General features: G+C 50.1%; 9 protein-coding genes across 9 annotated transcripts; 7 read left to right on the forward strand and 2 right to left on the reverse strand.

The window, feature by feature from the left end:
- Positions 1-124: 124 nt before the first annotated feature.
- On the forward strand, positions 125-1,006 carry M438DRAFT_354081 (uncharacterized protein; the record flags this gene model as incomplete). Its single annotated transcript, XM_029906929.1, has 1 exon — positions 125-1,006. The coding sequence occupies one exon, from the start codon at positions 125-127 to the stop codon at positions 1,004-1,006; it is 882 nt and encodes a 293-aa protein (XP_029762137.1).
- Positions 1,007-1,606: 600 nt separating this feature from the next.
- M438DRAFT_270547 (glucoamylase precursor) lies at positions 1,607-3,644 on the forward strand (the record flags this gene model as incomplete). The annotated part of the gene is made up of 3 exons (XM_029900397.1): positions 1,607-3,072; positions 3,123-3,173; positions 3,230-3,644. The coding sequence occupies 3 exons, from the start codon at positions 1,607-1,609 to the stop codon at positions 3,642-3,644; spliced, it is 1,932 nt and encodes a 643-aa protein (XP_029762138.1).
- Positions 3,645-3,753: 109 nt separating this feature from the next.
- On the reverse strand, positions 3,754-4,945 carry M438DRAFT_396103 (glycosyl hydrolase; the record flags this gene model as incomplete). The annotated part of the gene is made up of 2 exons (XM_029909248.1): positions 3,754-4,742; positions 4,798-4,945. 2 exons carry the CDS (start codon positions 4,943-4,945, stop codon positions 3,754-3,756), a joined length of 1,137 nt encoding a protein of 378 aa, XP_029762139.1.
- A 677-nt stretch (positions 4,946-5,622) lies between these two features.
- M438DRAFT_270881 (MFS transporter) lies at positions 5,623-7,263 on the forward strand (the record flags this gene model as incomplete). The annotated part of the gene is made up of 3 exons (XM_029900436.1): positions 5,623-5,910; positions 5,964-6,443; positions 6,493-7,263. 3 exons carry the CDS (start codon positions 5,623-5,625, stop codon positions 7,261-7,263), a joined length of 1,539 nt encoding a protein of 512 aa, XP_029762140.1.
- A 910-nt stretch (positions 7,264-8,173) lies between these two features.
- M438DRAFT_396105 (rhamnogalacturonate lyase) lies at positions 8,174-10,599 on the forward strand (the record flags this gene model as incomplete). Its single annotated transcript, XM_029909249.1, has 6 exons — positions 8,174-8,213; positions 8,262-8,664; positions 8,715-9,091; positions 9,151-9,852; positions 9,905-10,163; positions 10,222-10,599. The coding sequence occupies 6 exons, from the start codon at positions 8,174-8,176 to the stop codon at positions 10,427-10,429; spliced, it is 1,989 nt and encodes a 662-aa protein (XP_029762141.1). The 3' UTR covers positions 10,430-10,599.
- Positions 10,600-12,174: 1,575 nt separating this feature from the next.
- On the forward strand, positions 12,175-16,241 carry M438DRAFT_333893 (uncharacterized protein; the record flags this gene model as incomplete). The annotated part of the gene is made up of 7 exons (XM_029903657.1): positions 12,175-12,257; positions 12,323-12,487; positions 12,539-12,786; positions 12,961-14,170; positions 14,227-14,410; positions 14,462-15,980; positions 16,045-16,241. 7 exons carry the CDS (start codon positions 12,175-12,177, stop codon positions 16,239-16,241), a joined length of 3,606 nt encoding a protein of 1,201 aa, XP_029762142.1.
- Positions 16,242-16,752: 511 nt separating this feature from the next.
- M438DRAFT_333894 (uncharacterized protein) lies at positions 16,753-17,277 on the forward strand (the record flags this gene model as incomplete). The annotated part of the gene is made up of 2 exons (XM_029903658.1): positions 16,753-17,207; positions 17,262-17,277. 2 exons carry the CDS (start codon positions 16,753-16,755, stop codon positions 17,275-17,277), a joined length of 471 nt encoding a protein of 156 aa, XP_029762143.1.
- A 160-nt stretch (positions 17,278-17,437) lies between these two features.
- Positions 17,438-17,975, forward strand: M438DRAFT_187681 (uncharacterized protein). The gene has a single exon (XM_029899227.1). The coding sequence runs from the start codon at positions 17,597-17,599 to the stop codon at positions 17,918-17,920; it is 324 nt and encodes a 107-aa protein (XP_029762144.1). The 5' UTR covers positions 17,438-17,596; the 3' UTR covers positions 17,921-17,975.
- A 54-nt stretch (positions 17,976-18,029) lies between these two features.
- M438DRAFT_354088 (uncharacterized protein) lies at positions 18,030-19,422 on the reverse strand (the record flags this gene model as incomplete). Its single annotated transcript, XM_029906930.1, has 3 exons — positions 18,030-18,984; positions 19,040-19,144; positions 19,295-19,422. 3 exons carry the CDS (start codon positions 19,420-19,422, stop codon positions 18,030-18,032), a joined length of 1,188 nt encoding a protein of 395 aa, XP_029762145.1.
- Positions 19,423-19,500: the final 78 nt, after the last annotated feature.

Below are 19,500 nucleotides of genomic sequence, written 5' to 3' on the forward strand. Positions count from 1 at the left end.
AGTAATCACCTTTCGATTCGGTATGGACCCTGATACTTCTGTCTCTACCGACTCGCCCGGTCCCAAATCATCACGGACACAGTTGAAATGGACCAACGATATGGAAGTGGCCTTCATAGCCACCATGAAGAGCATGCAATCTGCTCCGACCAAAACTGTCCCTTCCGGATTCACCAAAGAAGCCTATAAACGAGTCGCAGAGATTATCAAGGTCAAATCCATGCAACCTGATCTCTGTGATGACATTCGTATGAAGAATAAACTCGGTGCTTTGAGAAACGACTGGCGTACATACGTCAATTTACTCAACTGTGGATGGCCACGACTACCCAACGGCGTCCCTACAAACACTGATGCCATACTGGAGACATATTACAAAGAACAAGATCCAAACGCCAGGAAGTTCAGAGCAGCCCCTCTAAGGCATTTCGAGGAATTGACCGAACTCTTTGATCCGAGTCAAAAGGAATCGATAGCTTCGCTGACTACCGCCCCGACTGAGATGCCTGCTCCCCGCCCATCAATTCATCTACCACAATCTCCGTATGAGCCCGTAACACCACAACTTTTGGAGCACTCATCTACCCCATTCTATGGCGAGGAAGGTTCACACTTCATACCCGAGCATACGCGGGCAGCACCTGCACCAGTGAACGGGAACCACAGCTCACGTACTCCTCAACCCACCTCATCCAAGAGACCGGCCGAGCCCAGTCTGGCCAGTGAAGCCAAACGGATCCTTCTAGGAGCTCCTTCGACTCGTCAAGTCTCACAGATAGAGACTCACATGAGAGCGCGAGATCTCAACAACCCAAACATGTCTTCAGTGGCTGCTGCTACTGCACTGTTTACAAGGACATTCCAGTTCTTGTCGGTCGAAGCGAGAGTGGCTGTCGTAAAACGTTTCCTTGATCAGAGCACGGCTGAGATATTCCTACACACAGACGAAGAAGTGCGTAAGGCTTTGGTTGCCGACTGGGTCAAGCAGGCCGGAGTGCGATCCTGAGGCACACCTAGCTTGTTAAAGTTACTGGTAGAAGCAGCTAGCTGTATGGTACTAATCTGAAGGGGTCTCGGCTACTGTCTTCGTTCGATGACCTTCAGTGTCTCTGTATGGCATCAGGAGGTTGAGACTCCGCTTTGAAAAGTTGACGTGTGCATTTCCATCGTCACATTCTATTCTTCAGTTGATGTTTTGCACGTGAAAGCCCTTACATGACAGATCCGAGTTCCGAGGGAGTGAGATTCGTTGTGATGACGAGATGTGTCAAAAAAGGAGTCGCGTGGAGGTCGCGTGCGGGGGAAAGTTGGAGACATTTTGGAAAATGGTTCGTGCACCTTCACCGCAGTCGAGCACCTGCCTTCTGCGTGTGACCTGCTGCAGGACAAAGGGATGATTGGTGGTCGGCAAGGCATGAGGAAGTCAAAACTCCGCTACCGCGCCTTCCTGCAGCGATCAATGCATGCGAGCAATTTCCACCCCCGACAATTGCACCGACAGCTTGGTTAGGAGAGAGCGTCACTTCGGGAAGGTGCGTCTTGTGAAGCGATATACAAGATGCTGGGATCTCCGGCATTGCAGCTTGTGCTCAACTCATCCTGGGACATGTTGTTGAGAAACGTAGCCACACCTTTGGGTGGCCTGTTGGCCTTCTACCCCTCCTCATCATTCGCTCAGAACACTCCTTGTCAAACCACGACTGTTCAGGCATCGACTCCGAGCGACACCAATGTAGCTCTACGCTCATATTCGTACTGCGGGGGCAACCTGGATGTCTCGGTCTACATCGCCAATGTCAACTATAACAAAGTCGTCACTTTGTACTACACGGACAGCCAGGGTGTTTCCACGCCCTTGACATCCGTCGCTCTCGGCTACAACTCCAGTATCCCAGATACGAACTACGAGTTCTGGAGCGCAAACACTCCAGTCTATCTCGACGGGATTACCCAGCTACTGAATCTCACCTATCAGGCCAAGGATATCGGTCAGACCTATGTGCAACAGCTGCAGCTCTCCGTCAAGGCTTCCGGAAATGCTCCTCCTGCCCCTGCAGCCATCCCTGCTCCATATGCAAACCCAAGCGGCTTCTCTGATGATATCACTGCGTGGTTGGCTCCTAAGAGTGGCTCACAAGCCGACTTCTCGAAGACGCGCATGTTCCTGAACATCAACCCAGACATCGATGGAGCTGCCAAAGGTACTGTGGTTGCAGCCAGATCAGGGCCTTCCTATGAACAGCAACTTCCGGACTACGAGTATGATTGGGTCCGAGACTCTTCGCTGACGATGGACGTCGTCCGTGCTCTTTACAGTGCGTCTACGGTGGACAGCTTCACCCGCAAGTACAAGGACGCCATGTTTCACTATGCTGAGGGCAGAGCTGTCGAGCAAAACGACCCATCGCTCACATTTGCTGGCTTGGGAGAGCCAAAATTCTACCTGAACAATACCGCCTTCACCGGCCCTTGGGGAAGACCCCAGAACGATGGCCCTGCGACCGCAGCCATCACTCTGATTGAATTTGCCTATGATTACATGAAGAAAGGCGGAAGCTTGTCTTCTGTTCGCCAACGCATTTGGGACTCAAATGCCAATCCAGAGGTAGCACCAGTTCTCAAGGACTTGCTGTTCGTCGCCAGCAATTGGAGCTCTCCAAGCTTTGATCTCTGGGAAGAAGAAGAATCTGCCCATTTCTATACTCGTTTGGTCCAGCGTCGTGCTCTAGTTATGGGTGCCAGGTTTGCAACTCTGCTTGGTGACGCAACAACCAGTAGCAAGCTTTCTTCGGCAGCTACCCAGCTTACTGCGACACTCGATCAATTCTGGAGTCCGAACAGAAAACTGATTCTCTACGAGTACGGCCCCGTGCTAGCTGGCAAGAACTCGTTCATCGACATTGCCGTCATTCTCGGTGTCATCCACGGATATGCTGGCGATGGCGTATACTCTTACACCAACGACAGAGTTCTTGCTTCGGCATTGAAGATTTCCACCAGCTTCCTCGATGTTTACGGCATAGCTAAGACGACAAAAGATTCGAAAGGACTTCCGATTGGCATTCCTATTGGGTAAGATAAAAAATAACGACATGCCTTGCATCCATGCTGACAATCAACAGTCGCTACCCTGAAGATGTATACAACGGTGTAGGCACTTCGCCGAACGGCGGGTAAGTCATCACATGCCCGCATAGTCTTGAGGAGAGTCAAACTCATAATTGTACAGCAATCCATGGTACCTGACGACTGCCACTATGGCTCAATATCTTTACTCGGCCGCATCGGAGTATCAGACGGCTGGTACTCTGACCGTCAACAATGTCACCGCGTCTTTCTTCGCCTACTATGCTCCTAAGTCTGGTCTCAAGATCGGCAAAGCCTACTCTTCCAACACCAAGGAGTTTGCATCCGTCATTGCAAGCCTCAAAGGTTGGGGTGATGCGTACATTCGCCGTATCAAGTACCACACGCCAGCTGGTGGTAACTTGGCCGAGGAGTTCAATCGCAATGATGGACACGCACAAGGAGCAGCAGACTTGACCTGGAGTTATGCTTCACTTCTTACTGCCGCCTTTGCTCGTGCCGCATTGTCGGGCGACGCAAGCTACACTCAGAAGATTGCAGCTTTGGCATACGAGTAGCCCTCCTGTCCTGCACCGGCCGCATTAGTATGGGAGCATGGCACTTGTAGCATTGCTGATGATTGATTATATTCTGAGAGGCTAGATTCTAAGACTGATAGCATTATCCCTAGACAAATACCCTCAAGAACTCACCAAGCATCATCATAGCCATCGCTTGACCGTAAGGCATACTGGTGATCGGAATGTCCTTGTAGTGTTGCAGGTCGCTACCCATGCCCGTGCCGAAGCTGGTGTTTTGAAGCTCTCCATCTTCACTTATGCTTCCGATAACGGCCTTTACAGCTTTAAGCGCAACTGCCTCATACTCTTTACCGATGTATCGCTTTCGTACAGCTTTCATGATACCATAGGCAAAGCCGGCTGTCGCAGAAGCTTCTTCGTAGCTGCCTTCACTTGTAGGGACGTCAAGCAACGTGCGCCACATACCATTCTCAGCCTGAAGTTTGGCCAGCGCTTTGCATTGAGCTTCCAAGGTATCAATCAGATGGACCCTCAATGCATCATCCTTGGGCAAGTTCAATAACTCGATGAAGTCAGGAATGACAATTGTGACCCAGCTGTTTCCTCTTGCCCATCTTGCCTCTGCAAAGTTGTGTCCTACGCCTCCTGGACTACTTTCGTCGAACTTCCAGCCGTGGAAGAAGAGACCGGTCTTTGTGTCGAAGAGGTATTTGATGTGGAGCATGAACTGACGCTTGGCTTCCTCGACGTAGTGAGGACGATTGAGCAGAAGACCAATCTTTGCAAGAGGCATGACAGTCATCATTAAGGTGTCGTCCCAGAGCTCGTAGTGGTTGTCGCTTGCGTAGGTCATATGTTGCAATCCGCCGTAGGGTGTACGCGGTAGATCGTACATTGCCCACTCGGCCCAGGAGTCAAGCCAGGCTTCGTGGGTGGAATCGCGACTCTTCTCGTATAGGTACGCCAAGGTCAGGAAGGGAGACATTGTGTTGATATTTTTCGTCGTTCCTTCCGCAAGGCGACCTTGGAACCACTGTTGGATTGTTGACAAGGCGGACGCGGAACCAGTCAAGGCATGGTATTGATACAGGCCATAAAGACCGATACCATGGGTCCATTCCCAATCGTTCCAACCTGGTTCACCGTCAGTATGCTTTCTGGAGAATGGCAAGCTTATAGGAGTGCTGACCTTTTGTATCAATGATTCGGCCATCATCGAGCTTGAGTAGGAAGCGACCCGTAGTATCTTTGATGTTCACAAGATTGTGAATCAAAAGTTCAATATAGCGATGGATATCGGTGGCTTCGTAGCCGTGAAGACGCAAAGTGGTAGGCATGGTGAGTCTGGCTTCTAGTCTATACCTAATCCCTTCAAACGAAAATGCAATGCAACAACAAGAAATGCTAACAGGATGAATGTTTTTGAGCTATCAATTATTTCTCAAGATGGTACTTGGGATAAGTATCCCCTCATCTGTTGTCGATCATTCGACATCTTTGCCCCGAGCAACCGACCGCCAAGCTGGAGGATCACGACTCAACATGCAGTCAATTTAACCACACCCCACAACCTTCACGATCCACCAATCGTTCATCAACCCGCCGGAAGCATGGCGGAATCCGCTATCCGAGCGCATGTTTGGTCTATCTGACTCGCTAACCTTGGCCCTCCCCGCTCGCCCGTTGCGATGGCGTCCCCAGTGGCGCTCACTATTGACTGGAGATGTGTGGGGGAAACCCCATGGGACATAATATTCGTTCTCAGGGCTTCTCGGTTGAAGAGAGACGTTCCAATACAAGCAATCAGCAGTTATGGTTAGTCCGTCTGGGCATGGGATAATGACCACCGAGTGCAACCTCACGCATAGATAAAGGAAGGTGCTGCATGGGGCATATCCATTTGTTCCTGTCCAGAGACCTTTACTTGAGGACTTTCATTTCGTCCTGGTCAACCTTTGCTCTTGTCAATCTCGAAGCAGTCATGTCATCCAACATCAACAGCACCTCCGCTCCAATGGAGAAGGACGACCTCGTCCGCCTCGAGACTGTCATGTCACACGAAGAGAATCTCAAGGGTGACCACATGAACTATGAGCGTGTGGATAAGGAACTTGCCAAGTACACCGCTGGCGAACGTGTGTACATTTCCGAGGCCGACGACAAGAGACTCAAGAAGATGATCGACCGTCGAGTTTTGGTCGTCATGATCTTGACCTACTTTCTCCAAGCAATCGACAAAGGAACCATGAGTTTCACCAGTATCATGGGTATCAGAGATGAACTTCACATCAGTGATACACAGGTAAGTCTCGCGCTCTGAAGATGATCCATTGTCCACCTGCTGATATCTACTAGTTCCCCTGGTTGACCACCTGTATCTACATTGCGGTGATCTTTGTCGAATATCCTACGAATTGGATCATCCAGCGTGTACCTATCGCCAAATATCTTTCTGCCAACATCATCATCTGGGGTGCTGTCCTCGCGTGCCACGCTGCCGCTACCGACTTCAAGACCCTCGTCATTTGCCGTACCTTCTTGGGTATTTTCGAAGCTGTCTGCCAGCCTGCTTTCTTGATCTTATCATCTCTTTGGTACAGGAGAGATGAGCAGGCACAGACAGTGACATACTGGTACGTGATGAACGGTGCTCAGCAGATCGTCGGTGGTCTGCTAGCTTACTGTTTCTCTCTGCTCGGTAACGAGAGAATTGTCACATCCTACCAAGCCATCTTCATCACATATGGCTGCGCCTCTGTACTTTGGGGCGTTTTTGTACTCTACTGGCTACCCGACTCGCCTATGCGTGCCAAATGTTTCTCTGAGGAAGACAAAGTAAGCACCGTCTCCTCCAGATACGTTACTCAAAGCTAATAACAAATAGCTGCTCATGGTCGAGAGAGTGCGCGCCAACCAGACTGGTATCCAGAACAAAAGATTCCGCCCTGAGCAGGTCAAAGAAGCTCTCATGGACCCTCAACTGTACTGCTACATGTTGATCCAGATCTGTACCACACTCCCCACCAGCGGTCTCGGCGCTTTCGCCAACATCATCGTCAAGGGCTTCAAGTTCACAACTCTGCAAACTCAACTGCTCGCCATGGTACTCGGTGCCTACATTGTCATCGTCCTACTTTCCTCCACTTGGATTGTCAAGAAGACAGGACAAAACCTGCTCGTCATGGGCGCTTTCGTCATACCCTCCTTCGCCGGAACCATCGTTCTCATGACCGTCAGAAACACAAACACCGCTACCCAGGGTGGCTTGCTCTTCTCCTACTACATCGTCCTCTCCTTCTGGGCCGCCCAAACCCTCGCCATGTCAATGCTTTCCCGTAACATTGGCGGCCAGACCAAGAAATCCGTCGTCGTGGCTGCCAACTTTGCCGCCTGGGCTGCTGGCAACGCCATCGGACCTCAGGTCTTCCTGGCCTACGACGCACCCCGCTATTTCATCGCTTTCGCCACACACATGGGATGTTATGTGTTGCTGGTTATTGTGATTGTGTTTTTGAGATACTGGCTCAAGCGTTGTAATGATAAGAAGGATGCTTTGGCTGCTGCTGGTGTTGGAGAAGCTGCGGACGATGCTTATACTCATGCCTTTGATGATTTGACCGATAGAGAGAATCCCAACTTCCGCTATGTCTACTAGAGAGATACGGAAGTTTGGTCTTATGCAGTCTGTACTTAATTAGTGTGCAACGAAGTAATCATGTTTTTAATTCTCTGCCTTAATACGTGGGTCCACGATGCAAGTGATTTAATCTGGAGGCCTCTTTCCAACCGAGATTTCTTCATCTCCTGACAACAACCTACACTTTCCTATGTTCTTCTAACAGCACTTGAATGACATGTGCCTGCCAATAACCATGCCCTACGAAGCTCATGTATGCCAAGTCCTTGGAAGGATCTCTTGACGATCTTCTTTTCGGTTAAATAGACCCATGGTGCTGGGAGTCGCGGATACGAGAATACAACGAAGAGTGGTCACCTGCTATATTGCCGATCACATGCAAGTGAAAACAGTAATCTCAGGTGGTAACCTTGCTCTAGAGAAAATCCATCCCTTGAATCTCTTACGATGAACTGCAGTTGATGTCGAGTTCGTGGCGTACATCAGACGTGCGGTCTTTTGGTGCGAGGGATGGATGGATGTGATTTCCCACTCATACAGACCATGAGTTGACAGAATGGTATGTTGTTGATGCAGTCAACATGACCAAGCATCAACAGCTCCGACGGAACAACAAGCACCTCGCTTGGCGTGGGGGGGCTATGCATCCTGCACTTCGGTATGCTCTACACCGAGATTGTCTCGTTTACTGGTATGCGACGACTGAGGGCTGAATGGCGTAGACATGATCTTCTCCATACCCCGAGTAATTTCTCCGCAAAACATCTTTGGCCCGTGTGTGTTTTGGGAGAGAAGACGGGGTAGGACATGGGGCAAGGACGGGGTAGATGGTCGATCATTGAGTCGAGGATGATAAAAGCAGTGGTAGTTGCTAGGAAGGAAGGCATAGTTAGCAGAGCAGTGCAGACCTCGACTGCTGTTTCTCAATATGGCTGCACTCTGGGCATTGCAGGCTCTCCTGCTTTCATGTCTCTTCCTCACCAATCCCGTCCAGGCCCTTCTGAACGCAACCGAAGATGCCAAAGCCCTTGTCATCGCTAACGACCGCCTCTATGCCTCCGTCAACAAATCCACAGGTATAATGGACATCCTTACTCTCGATGGCCAAAACCTACTCGGCACGAAAGAGTATAATGAAGTCACTCCTGGAGGCAATGCCGCTGGTCAGAATGGTATTGGTCCTTATCTGGATTGCTATTGCGTTCCTGCTGGTGCGTATACGCCTGGCAAATATGCGACGTTCAAGTTATTTGAGGGCAATGATTCGACTGGTGTGCCGTACGGAGGTGTGGTCATGTCGGAGGTCTATCCTTTGACTGGACAAGTATTGGAGCAGTATTGGTTTCTGAGGGAGACGGAGACGGGGTTACATACATTTTCTCGTCTGGCTTATTATAACGAGACGAAGCCATTCTTGAGGTGTGTCTGCTAGAGAGAAATTGCGGGTATATCTGCTGACATGTCTGGAGAAACCTGCAGGAGTTCAGAACGCTGTTCAGACCGACTACGCCTTTGTGGACTCACATATCTACCAACGAGAAGATCAATGCTCCGCTGCCTTCCTCGGATACGTTGAAGAACTCGAAGACGGTGCAAGATGCCACATGGTACATCGGCAATTACACCAGTGCACCGTATGTCGAGCAATTCGCCGACTACTTCACCAAGTACACCTTCTCAGATGAGTGGAGAGGCCACAAAGTCCACGGCATGTATGGTGATGGCTCCAAGAGCAAAGATGGCTCGACCTTCGGCGCATGGTTGGTGATGAACACCGTTGACACCTACTTCGGTGGTCCGACGCACTCTGATCTGACCGTAGATGGTATCGTGTACAACTACATTTGTAAGCAGAACTCAATCACAAGATCTGATTGACGAAAATTCAAGGTTGACCTCTCACAGCATCAAACCATCACGGAGACAACGTCCCCAACATTACGACTGGCTTCGACCGCACCTTCGGACCACAATACTTCCATTTCAATAAAGGCTCTAACACGACCACCTTGGGCGAGTTGCGAGCAGAAGCTGAGCAATTTGCTTCACCAACCTGGAACACCGCCTTCTACGACTCCATCGCCCATCTCGTACCGAACTACATTCCTTCAACGAAGAGATCAACCTGGAAAGGTCGTATCGATCTGCCAAAGGGGGCCAAGCGTCCAATTGCAGTTCTTGCTCAGAATGGCGTAGACTTCCAAGATAACGTTCTGGACACCAAAGCATACCAGTACTGGGGAGACATTGACAAAAAGGGCAATATCGAGATCCCAATGGTTAAGCCTGGTACATATCGCCTGACTGTTTACGCAGACGGCATCTTCGGTCAGTACATCCAGGACAATGTCGTGGTTGCTGTTGGCAAAGTCACAACGACCAAAGCGAAGTGGCGCGAGGAGTCTGCTGGAAAAGAGCTCTGGCGTATCGGCACTCCTGACCGCAGCAGTGGAGAATATCGCCATGGAGACCAACCCGATCCAAGCAAGCCTCTCCATCCACCAGAGTACCGCATTTACTGGGGCAATTGGGATTTCCCAACCGACTACCCAGAGGGTGTGACATTCGAGGTTGGCAAGAGCGACGAGGCGACAGACTTCAATTACGGTATGTTGAGCCTCCCTTGGATAAATGACCTGACAGCTGACTTTGTGGATAGTGCATTGGAGTGTTTTCGGCGGTTATGCGAACTCGGTAAGGCCAGAGCCATACTATGAGAATGTAAACAACTGGACCGTCTTGTTCGATACGAAGAAGAGTGAGCTCAAATCGAAGAAAGATGCCACTTTGACCATTCAGCTCGCAGGCGCGAAGACAGCTGCCGGCAACACGGACAACTGGAATGCCACCCAGTTGTGGAATAATCTGCCCTTGTCGGTTGTGATGAACGGACATGAACTGGAACCTTGGGACATCCCGTAAGTCATCAGCTTGAAGTATCAAGCGTTTAGAGTAAACTTGCTGACTCTCGAACAGATGGAACCAGAGCAGTTCATGTGCCACTAGATCTGCAGTTATCTGCTATGCTCTGGCGCACAAGTATGAGTTCGATGCCAATCTGTTGAAGGAGGGACAGAACAAGATGATCTTGAGTTTGCCGTTCAATGCGACCGACTACGAGAGTGCAGTGCTGCCTAGAAGTACTTATGTCCAGTATGACAGCCTGAGGCTGGAGGTCAAGTAGGCAGACTGAGGCTGTTGTGTGAGGAGGCAAGAGGGACAAGACATGGGGATGACCAGCAAAACCATGTTCGCCATACCGGCCTCCTATCCAAAAATTACTTCCATATCGTCCGTCTGCTGTTCAAAGACTTCCTCCGTCATCATGCATGCTGGATGTGATTGTGATCTTCGAGCTCCCGAAGCTCGTATCGAAAACAGAGATGCAGTCGAAGATCGCTTCGGGACATGGCTTCTGGTGGATCGACGAGACTCGGTCGGCCAGGAGGTACAGCAGTCATGTGCTTACAGTGCTTTGAGGTTCATCTCCAGGTTCACATTGAGGAAGGTGTTTGCGACGCCGTCAAATATTGCCGCACGTTGTGCCGCCAAGTGCCGCAGCTGGGGTTGATCTGCTGTCGATCTATTTGTCGTTTGGTTCTGCGCTTTCCAAATCCCCGATACAGTCAACATGGATTTGATTTTCGATCCTGACAATTCCACTTGCATTTGGGGGATGTCCGTAGAATGCCATGCTGTTCGAAGAGGGCAGTCCCATGAATGATGCACCGCGGGAAGAAATCTAGGTGGGACAGTGGTCTAGCTAAGAGAGCCTCGATGCTCTAAAGCCGCTCGAAACCGAAGGATCGCTCAAGATTAGATGAGATGCGAAGATGGGACTATCCTAGCTGCTTCTAAGTAGCACGATCCGACCTACAGACTGCGGTGTCCCGATATAGCGCTGGATCTGCCAACACAAAGCAGGAGCACAGTCAGCCTCTTCCAGGATGTGACCTCTGATCGTCTAATAATTCATGTACTCGCGATCGGGAGGTGGAACGATCTGTATCGAAGGAGCAAAGTTCGGTGAACTTTGTGAGAAGATTCGGCTTAGATGCGGAGAGCGTCTCCAGAGTGGCTTGATGGCGTCTACGGCTTTTAAGATAAGCCCTAAAGTTATGCGTGTCTGTTCGTGTAGAGTGTGTATTGTAGAGAATGATTTTGCACGGAAGCCATCTGAATACCTTCAGGACTGCCGATTCGATTTAGCTTGAGTGAATGGAGAAGAACAAAAGACCACAAACTTGAACCAGCCACCGTTAGCGATGATTAATATGTCTTTCATCTGGCGGAGCCTTTGCCGCAAGACTAAAGCACGCAAGGACGTTCGTGCATGTATCCACAGTTCTATGGATAATCAATATCTCATGTCCCGAGCAACAGCTTACTGTTTTTAGAACGACTACATGACCAGGTCGTCTAAGGTCAGAGTATCGATTTTTCCAATCATGCCGGTAAATCCAGAGATCAAACGGTCGAGCGCGTGAAACAGCAGTCTCCAGACGACTTCACGGAGTTAGGAGCTCGACCCGACGAGGAATACCATGTCTCGGGTTTGCGCTGCAGCCCTTGTTACTCTGGGGTTACCCACTCGTCGCGCCATTCAAACAGCTTCCGTCCGCGGCTCACAACCACTTGTCATCCATCTGTTTCGCTGCGCGGATCGTGAAATGATGCGACGAGGAGTTGGCGCAACGGGAAAGGGGAATATTTGTAGTGCGTGTAGCCGTTGCTCTAAGTTATGCAGTGGCAAATGCTAAAAGCGTCCGGACGGTCTAGTCGTGGCTTTGGAACCTTCTTTTCCCTATGGCTGCCCCGCCAGTTGCGGCTCAGGCTCTTCCTTCTGTTGCTATCGTTCTTTGAACAACACTTCAGCATATCATATCATATGCGGACGACTTTTGCGATTGATTGACGCCTGTTTCTGCAATGGCCTCCGCTTGCGGGATGCCTAGTCCCTTGCTCCAACCTGCGTCTGACGACGATGTCTTGAGAGAACGCGAGGCATACAAGTTAGTTTGTCGCAATTGTGCCATCTTTTGTCCTGGATGTTAATTGACGCCAATTCGATTACCAGATACTTTCAACCCTTGCAAGACCTCATACAAGCCAGCAATCCCGAATCCGCTTCTTCTGGACCTACCTCATCACCAGACCGTGCCCTTACTGCTTTCGCACAGTTGGCCGCGTTTCGTCTGGGAGTCCGTAGGACCTTCATATCCTTGATCGATCGCAAATACCAGTACGACGCTATCGATAACACCGAGCACCAGCCATACTGACTGCTGAGAAGATACATCATCGCCGAAGCCACAAGGACTCTTTCATTGGAGAAGGACGTCGCAGATGATGAGAAGGACAAGCTTTGGGTTGGCTTTACAAAATTTGAACGCAGGAGGACGCCTTGCGAGTATGCTGCAGGCCTACTCATTGCCCCAGATCTCCTCGCTAGAGAGTATAAAGGAGATGTTATAGTGTTTCCAGACTTGTCTCAGCACGTATTATTCAAGGACCATGCTTTGGTCACTGAGGTACCACACGGTAAGTAAAACAAGACGCATATTGCCTTTCTCCTCCAACATCATCGTATTGTTGAGGACTCTCAGGGGCTGAGACGCCGAGCACGCAAATAAGATGCTTGTCATGGAGTTGAGACCTGGCCGACTTGAAACAATGCATTCATAAAGGCCGTGTTCATTGGCTGACGCCCTACAGGACGATTCTACGCTGGAGTACCTATTATTTCGTCTACTGGACATAACATCGGCGTCCTCTGTGTTCTAGACGACATGCCGAGGGAGCAAGGTCTGGCCACAGCTGAAATCGATTTTCTCAAGGATGTATCAAAGACAATAATGCGCCAATTGGAGATGACGCGAGCAACTGCAGAGCTCAATCGTTCTCAGAATATGGTCCAGGGGCTTGGACAATTTGTGGGTGGAAAAGCCAGTTTGAAGGATTGGTGGAACAATCTCGAACAAGGTCAACCCCGACGGGACGCTGGTCAGTCTAATATTAGGCCTTCGAGAACGTCCTCCAAACGTCTGCGTCCAGACCTTGACTCTACAGCTACTCCAGATGTCCGCCCTGGACCTACGCCTACGCCAGGTGTATCTTCTGCCACGCCTGGCATCGATTCATCCTCAACAACGCTTTCACAGGAACCACAACGATCATCAGAGGAGACAGTGGTCGCTAACCAACTACAAGAAGATTCGATCTCCCCCGATATCAAAACCGCATTTCAGCGAGCCGCAGAGATCATACGAGCATCCGTGGACGTCGATGGCGCTGTCTTCCTGGATGCCTCAATCGGAACTTTTGCCGGCCTTGTAGATGGGACTCATCATTCAGGATCCTTCACCCAATCTTCTACTGCAGCATCTTCAAACTCGACCAAGATGAACGAAAGTGTTCGTAACTCTGACGAGAAGCATTGCATCATTCTGGGCAGCTCATTGTCGCCTTTCGACAAGCGCAGATCCTCTCAAATCGCTGGGTCTAGCCCGCCTCAATCTATCAGCGAAAGGTTCTTGCAAAGATTGCTAGCCAAATACCCTAGGGGAAAGATCTGGAGCTATGATGAGGATGACAACATTTATGAAGGTTTGACTGACTCTCCTCGCACCGCCGAATTTATGAATCGGAGAGGTGAACGCTGGCGAGAAAGAAAGATGCTCAAAGAGCTTTTCCCTGATGCTCGCAGTTTAGCGCTGGTGGGCATGTGGGATCCGCACCGTAGCCGATGGTTTGCAGGAAGTATAATCTGGACTTGTAGTCCGACGCGAATCTTGTCTACTTCCAGCGAGCTCAACTACATGATTGCGTTCGGGCAATCGATCATGTCGGAGATCGCGAGAATAGATGTGAAGAGTGCCGATAGGGCCAAAGCGACCTTCATATCTAGCATTTCCCACGAATTGAGGTTGGTCATCTGCGATTCAAGCCCAACCAATATTTACGGAACTAACGTGATTTCAGGACTCCGTTGCACGGCATCATGGGCAGCTCTGAGTGCCTCCAGGGTACGCCTCTAGACGCTTTCCAATCAGGTTTGATCAATACCATTGAGACTTGTGGGAAAACACTGCTGGATACTTTCGACAATCTGCTATCTTTTAGCAAAATCAACAATTTGACGAATTCAAACTACCGGCGACCTTCTGTCACTTCGATACGGAGCGAGGTACACCGGAGCGGCTCTGACACGTTACAGACTCCTGTGGATCTCAGCATTCTTGCCGAGGAAGTTGTGGACACTGCTTTTGCTGGAAATGAGTTCGTCAGAGTGTCGCCCATAAAGAGTGGTATGACCACTCGCGCCGTGCCCGCACATCTGACCGCCGCACATCCTGCAAAGGGGCTCGAAGCAATGACTGTTCTTCTTGATTACGACACAACCAAGGACTGGGTATTCGCAACACAAGCTGGTGGCTGGATCCGAATCATCTTGAATCTGGTGGGCAACAGCCTGAAGTATACAGAAAGGGGCTGCGTGACGATTCGATTGGACTCCAGAGAGTTGCCCAGCCCAACATCTGAGGACGATGTCGAGGTCTTGCTCACAGTTTCTGATAGTGGCAAAGGCATGTCAGACGATTTCCTTGGGCAGAGTGTTTTCTCTCCTTTCGTCCAAGAAGATCCCTTATCACCTGGAACTGGTTTGGGCCTCAGCATCGTGAAGCAAATTATCACCAGCATGGGCGGGACTATTTCCGTGTCGAGCAAGAAGGACGAGGGCACTCAATTCTCTGTCGTGGTGTGCATGACACGCACCAGTCAGTCTGCAGAGTCAAGCAAATCCTCTGCAGTGTCTGCTGTTACTGAAATGCTGCAAAGCAAGCGAATCAACATGATCATTCCTGAAGGTGAAGCCGATGAGACGAACATCGTTGAACTTTGCAGGAAGTGGTTCAAAGCACCTGTTTTATGTTCTTCTGAACCCGAAGAAGCAGACTTATATATTGTCATGAAGAGGCACGCCAACGCTCTGGCACAACGACTTTCTCTCAGACCTGCGAGTGCCAATCTCACCAGCACGAAGCCGGTCATAGTATTGTGCAAGGATCTTATGTCCGCACATGCTCTTCAATCTTCGAGATCGATGGCCGCCATCAGCCCCGTGATGGAGTACATGTCTCAGCCTCTGGCTCCGAATAAGATCGCAAAGACACTCATGCAGTGTTTGGAGCGTGAAAATTCTTATGGCCCTGATCTTGCGGCGACTCCCATCCAGACACTATCCCGAACAGCGAGTATATCATCCCAACGCCCGCGGGCCCGTCGAGCAACATCCAATCTCTCGGCAAACAGCAGTGCATCAAATCCAGAAGTTGTCCCAGCCACCCCTATGGTCGAAAAGAGCGGTTTCAATTTCAACCTCAACTTCAAACACAACATTGACGCAAATCGACAAGCTGAGTCTCTGGAAGCTCAAAAGCGGGCATTGATCTCTCGCATGCCTAGTTCGCCATCCGGACCGGGCGTATCGGTATTACTTGTCGATGACAATCACATCAATTTGAACTTGTTGGCCACTTTCATGAAGAAGCAGCGACATGCATATGACACGGCTACTAATGGTCTCGAAGCTTTGCATACTTTCCAGACCAATTCTGATCCGACTCGTCTTCCTGATGACAGTGGCAATTCGATACTTTCTCAACAGACACCTAAACTAAAAGCCAAGTCATTCGACTTTGTGCTGATGGACTTGAATATGCCAGTGATGGATGGTAAGCACGATATTCCAGGTCTTCAATTGATCTCGAGCTAAGCTAATCACTTGTAACAACACAGGTCTCGAGTCAACTCGACAGATAAGAGCTTTCGAGAGAGCAAAAGGATTGCGCCCTGCCATAATCGTCGCACTCACTGGTATGGCATCAGCAAGTGCACAACAAGAAGCATTCGCCAGTGGCGTGGACTTGTTTTTGACCAAGCCCGTACGACTGAAAGAGCTCACGAAGATTTTCGAAGAACACATGCCGCGGTAGACATTCGCGGGCAAACCGACAACAGCATACACGTTTCAGAACGATTTTACATATACATGAATACATCATAGAAAGAACTGCACAACGAAATGAGTGTAGTATTGTTCCACCACATAGGTTGTTGCTCTAACACCCTCCACTTGTTCTGATCAACGGTGATATCTTATTTGTCTCGAATCATGACTCTTTGACATGCTGTCTTCCAACCTACGTATCAACCTGACTCTGGAAGGACCTACCTTTGGATCGGAAGGGCCAAATCAATTGTTTGGGCAGACCTTGGAAAAACGTTTGTGTATGTTTGGAAGCGAGCGTCCCAACTTCCAAACAGAATGAACACTATATCAGTTTGCTGGCAATCTGTTAGTGTGCAAGACAATGACAGGACAACACACTTTCAGTCTTTCCTTACGAAGGCTGCTCTATAAAGTAGCCGGTCGCCAATTGAGAAGCTCACCAGTCCGGTCCAGCCACGCCATACATATTCCACAAAATTCATCGGAACATCAACATGCCGGTCGACATCGACCACGACGAGCTGACCGCATTGACTGAAGACGTCTTCCAAGCCCTTGACAACGTTGCGGATATCGACAGCCCAGGCGTCGCCAGGCTTGCCCTCACCTCAATCTCCATGCTCCGCTACGTCGAAAATATCATCGTCGACATCGCCAGCAAAGACCTCGACACAATGGAAGAACTGAGAAACAAACAACGTGCCGAGTTGGCAGCCGCTCAAGCCAACGAGGCTCGCGTCACGGAAGCATTGGATGTCGCACTCCGCAGTCTGGTCGATATTGCAAAGTCCGTCTGCAACCTCAAGAAGGTCGTTGGAGGTTTTGCTAGAAAGTTGGAAGCGAGAGAGGCTATTGCCGAGGAGCTCGATGCAAAGATTCGCATTGCCAGAGAGACCGAAGCGAGTATGCGCGATCGACTGCAAGAACCTGTTGATATTCCCAGTGTCGAGTACGTCGCTGCTCTTCAATTAGTTGTCTGGCCTGCGTTGCTAACTGCAGATAGATCTAGCCCCAGCTGAACGCGACGTCGTTGTCATCACATCGTGGAGTTACGCATGTCGATTACATCAAGCCCAGCAAACAAGCATGAAGCACAGCCTTTTCTGAGATGATTTTTCGTGGTTTTCTGATGGATTGGAAAGAGATGTATCAAACAGGCTGGAGAACATGAAGTGGTTGGTGGTGATGACGCTTGCAGCACTTGTAAGTTCTCACAGCCATTTGGCTTTTGAGCCCCCCTTGGATCAAAATTTTCTTACGTGTTACATCCTGCGATATTGCGCTAGCGCAGCAGTGAATCTGCTTCATGATGAGGTTCTCAGATATCGCTTAATCTGAATGAAATTCATGACCCCTTCTGATGCCACAAACGCGTTGAATTTCTTTCTTGGCGGCCCGACCCAAAAGGAGGCGGTGATCGATTGCACTGTGGTTTCGGATTTGATGATTAAGGACTTGCAGGATCTATGTGACATGCCTGTTCTTCCTTTCTCTGTCCAAATCGATTCCATTCATAACATACCAGACTGGACTGGACTGGATTTGAGCTTTATTTTTGCGCGGGACCCCTCATCAATCGTTATAGTACTGTATCGCTACAAAGGGCTTCGAAGGGCTAAGCGAGTGCAGAAGAAAAGCGCCCCAACAGCTTGTCAAGACTGACACAGGATTGTCGAAGTGGGAGCTTCTTCCAACAACGACATGTTGCTAGAGATTAAAGAACAGGGTGACTCCCTCGACCGTTCCGACTTGGCAATCTCATTACCTGTCCTTAACCGCTAGTTGTACTCGTATATGGATTTAGACCTGGGTAGAGATTGCCTGTCGAATGGCGTGGTGATACACTGTTCCGTCGAGTCCTTTCTTCTGAATAAGAGCCACTATGCTGAGGTGGATATTGGTACTGCTGATTGTGGGCGTGCCACTGAGTCTGGTTCTGTAGAAACCGATTCATGCTTTGCTGTGGGAAGTGCTGATTCAGAACATGAGATTCGGACGACATGGTTGGGTGCGACGAATGACGACCATACACATAGGTGGGTGTAACATCATGATTGTACGTGCTTGAGCCTACCCAGCACGCCAATGGGGTATCGGATCCAAGAGAGGTCGGGACGCTGTGACGAGGTGCTTGCCATGTTGGAACCTGTGCGGCAATTGAAGACATCTCCGAGATTGGAGCGAATTGACTCTGCTCGTGTGTCTGGCGGTAGAATGATTGACCTGTAAGATTATCTTCGGCTCGATAGCCAGTCTGGGGAGAGTGTGGACTAAATCCGTGCTCGACGAAGTTGTGCTGGTAACCTGTAGGTGGGAACGCAAAGTTGTGTGCAAGGACCATCTCTTCATTGTAGCGGTTATCTTGCAAGACTGATGGAGAGCTGGTCACATTCCTGGGCAGGGGTCGTTGAGTCGGTTTCCTTCGTGTATTGTTCATGGGGCTTCTGCTCGGTACTCGAAGGTGTTGCGCTCTCGGTGGTGCCTCCTGCCCATTGACGGAAGCCTCGGATGTTGAGACAAGGGCTTCGTGTGACGGTGTTGGGCTGTACGATCCATACCGTTCGCTGCCTGTCGCTTCGCCGTTCTGGGACGAAGCTAAGGGTGTGGCTCGGGCTGAATGCGAATCGCTGAGACTCGGAGACCCCGTGTCGGTCGGACTGAAGGCTTGAGACGAAGACGGGCACCGGAAGAAATATGCTTCGGGAAGCTGGAAAGGGAACGATGAGCTAGAAAGAAATCAGTAAGGCATGCTGGAGGGGGGCTAGAAACCAGACTACCCACTCGTGACGCCTATGTCGTTCAAGCAGAGTAGCGCTGTGGAACGTGTAATCGCATCCAGCGGCAGGACAGGCATACGCACCTGCCTTGTGTTTACCCTGGTGTCGCCTATTCGGGGTCAGCATACTGTACATGAGAGCTGTCTGTCGGGAAAAAATCACTTCAAGTGTTCTCGGCGGCTGTATATCTGAAGACAGTCAGTGGCAGTCGAGCGTGGGATGAACTCTAAGTGCGATTACCTTTCCACAAAACACACACCCATGCTCTCGCTTCCCTTTCGTTCCTCTCTTGATTCTTCCTGTTGTTGTAACGTCAGGTAAGCGGTTTGTTCGTATGTGATTGGCAGATGGGTTAGCCCCATCCCTAGCACTGCTGGCGAGAAGCATTGTGTGAAGGCCAACTCAAGCAACAATATTTCTCAAAGCTCGGTCGTCGTTCGCAATCTCGAAATGCTTTCGGACAGA

The sequence above is a fragment of the Aureobasidium pullulans genome, assembly GCF_000721785.1.
Source record: "Aureobasidium pullulans EXF-150 unplaced genomic scaffold scaffold_6, whole genome shotgun sequence".
Taxonomy (NCBI): Eukaryota; Fungi; Ascomycota; class Dothideomycetes; order Dothideales; family Saccotheciaceae; genus Aureobasidium; species Aureobasidium pullulans.

Excerpts from the sequence above, each read along its gene's own strand:
- M438DRAFT_187681 (XM_029899227.1), top strand. The coding sequence starts at position 17,597 with ATGAAATTCATGACCCCTTCTGATGCCACAAACGCGTTGAATTTCTTT.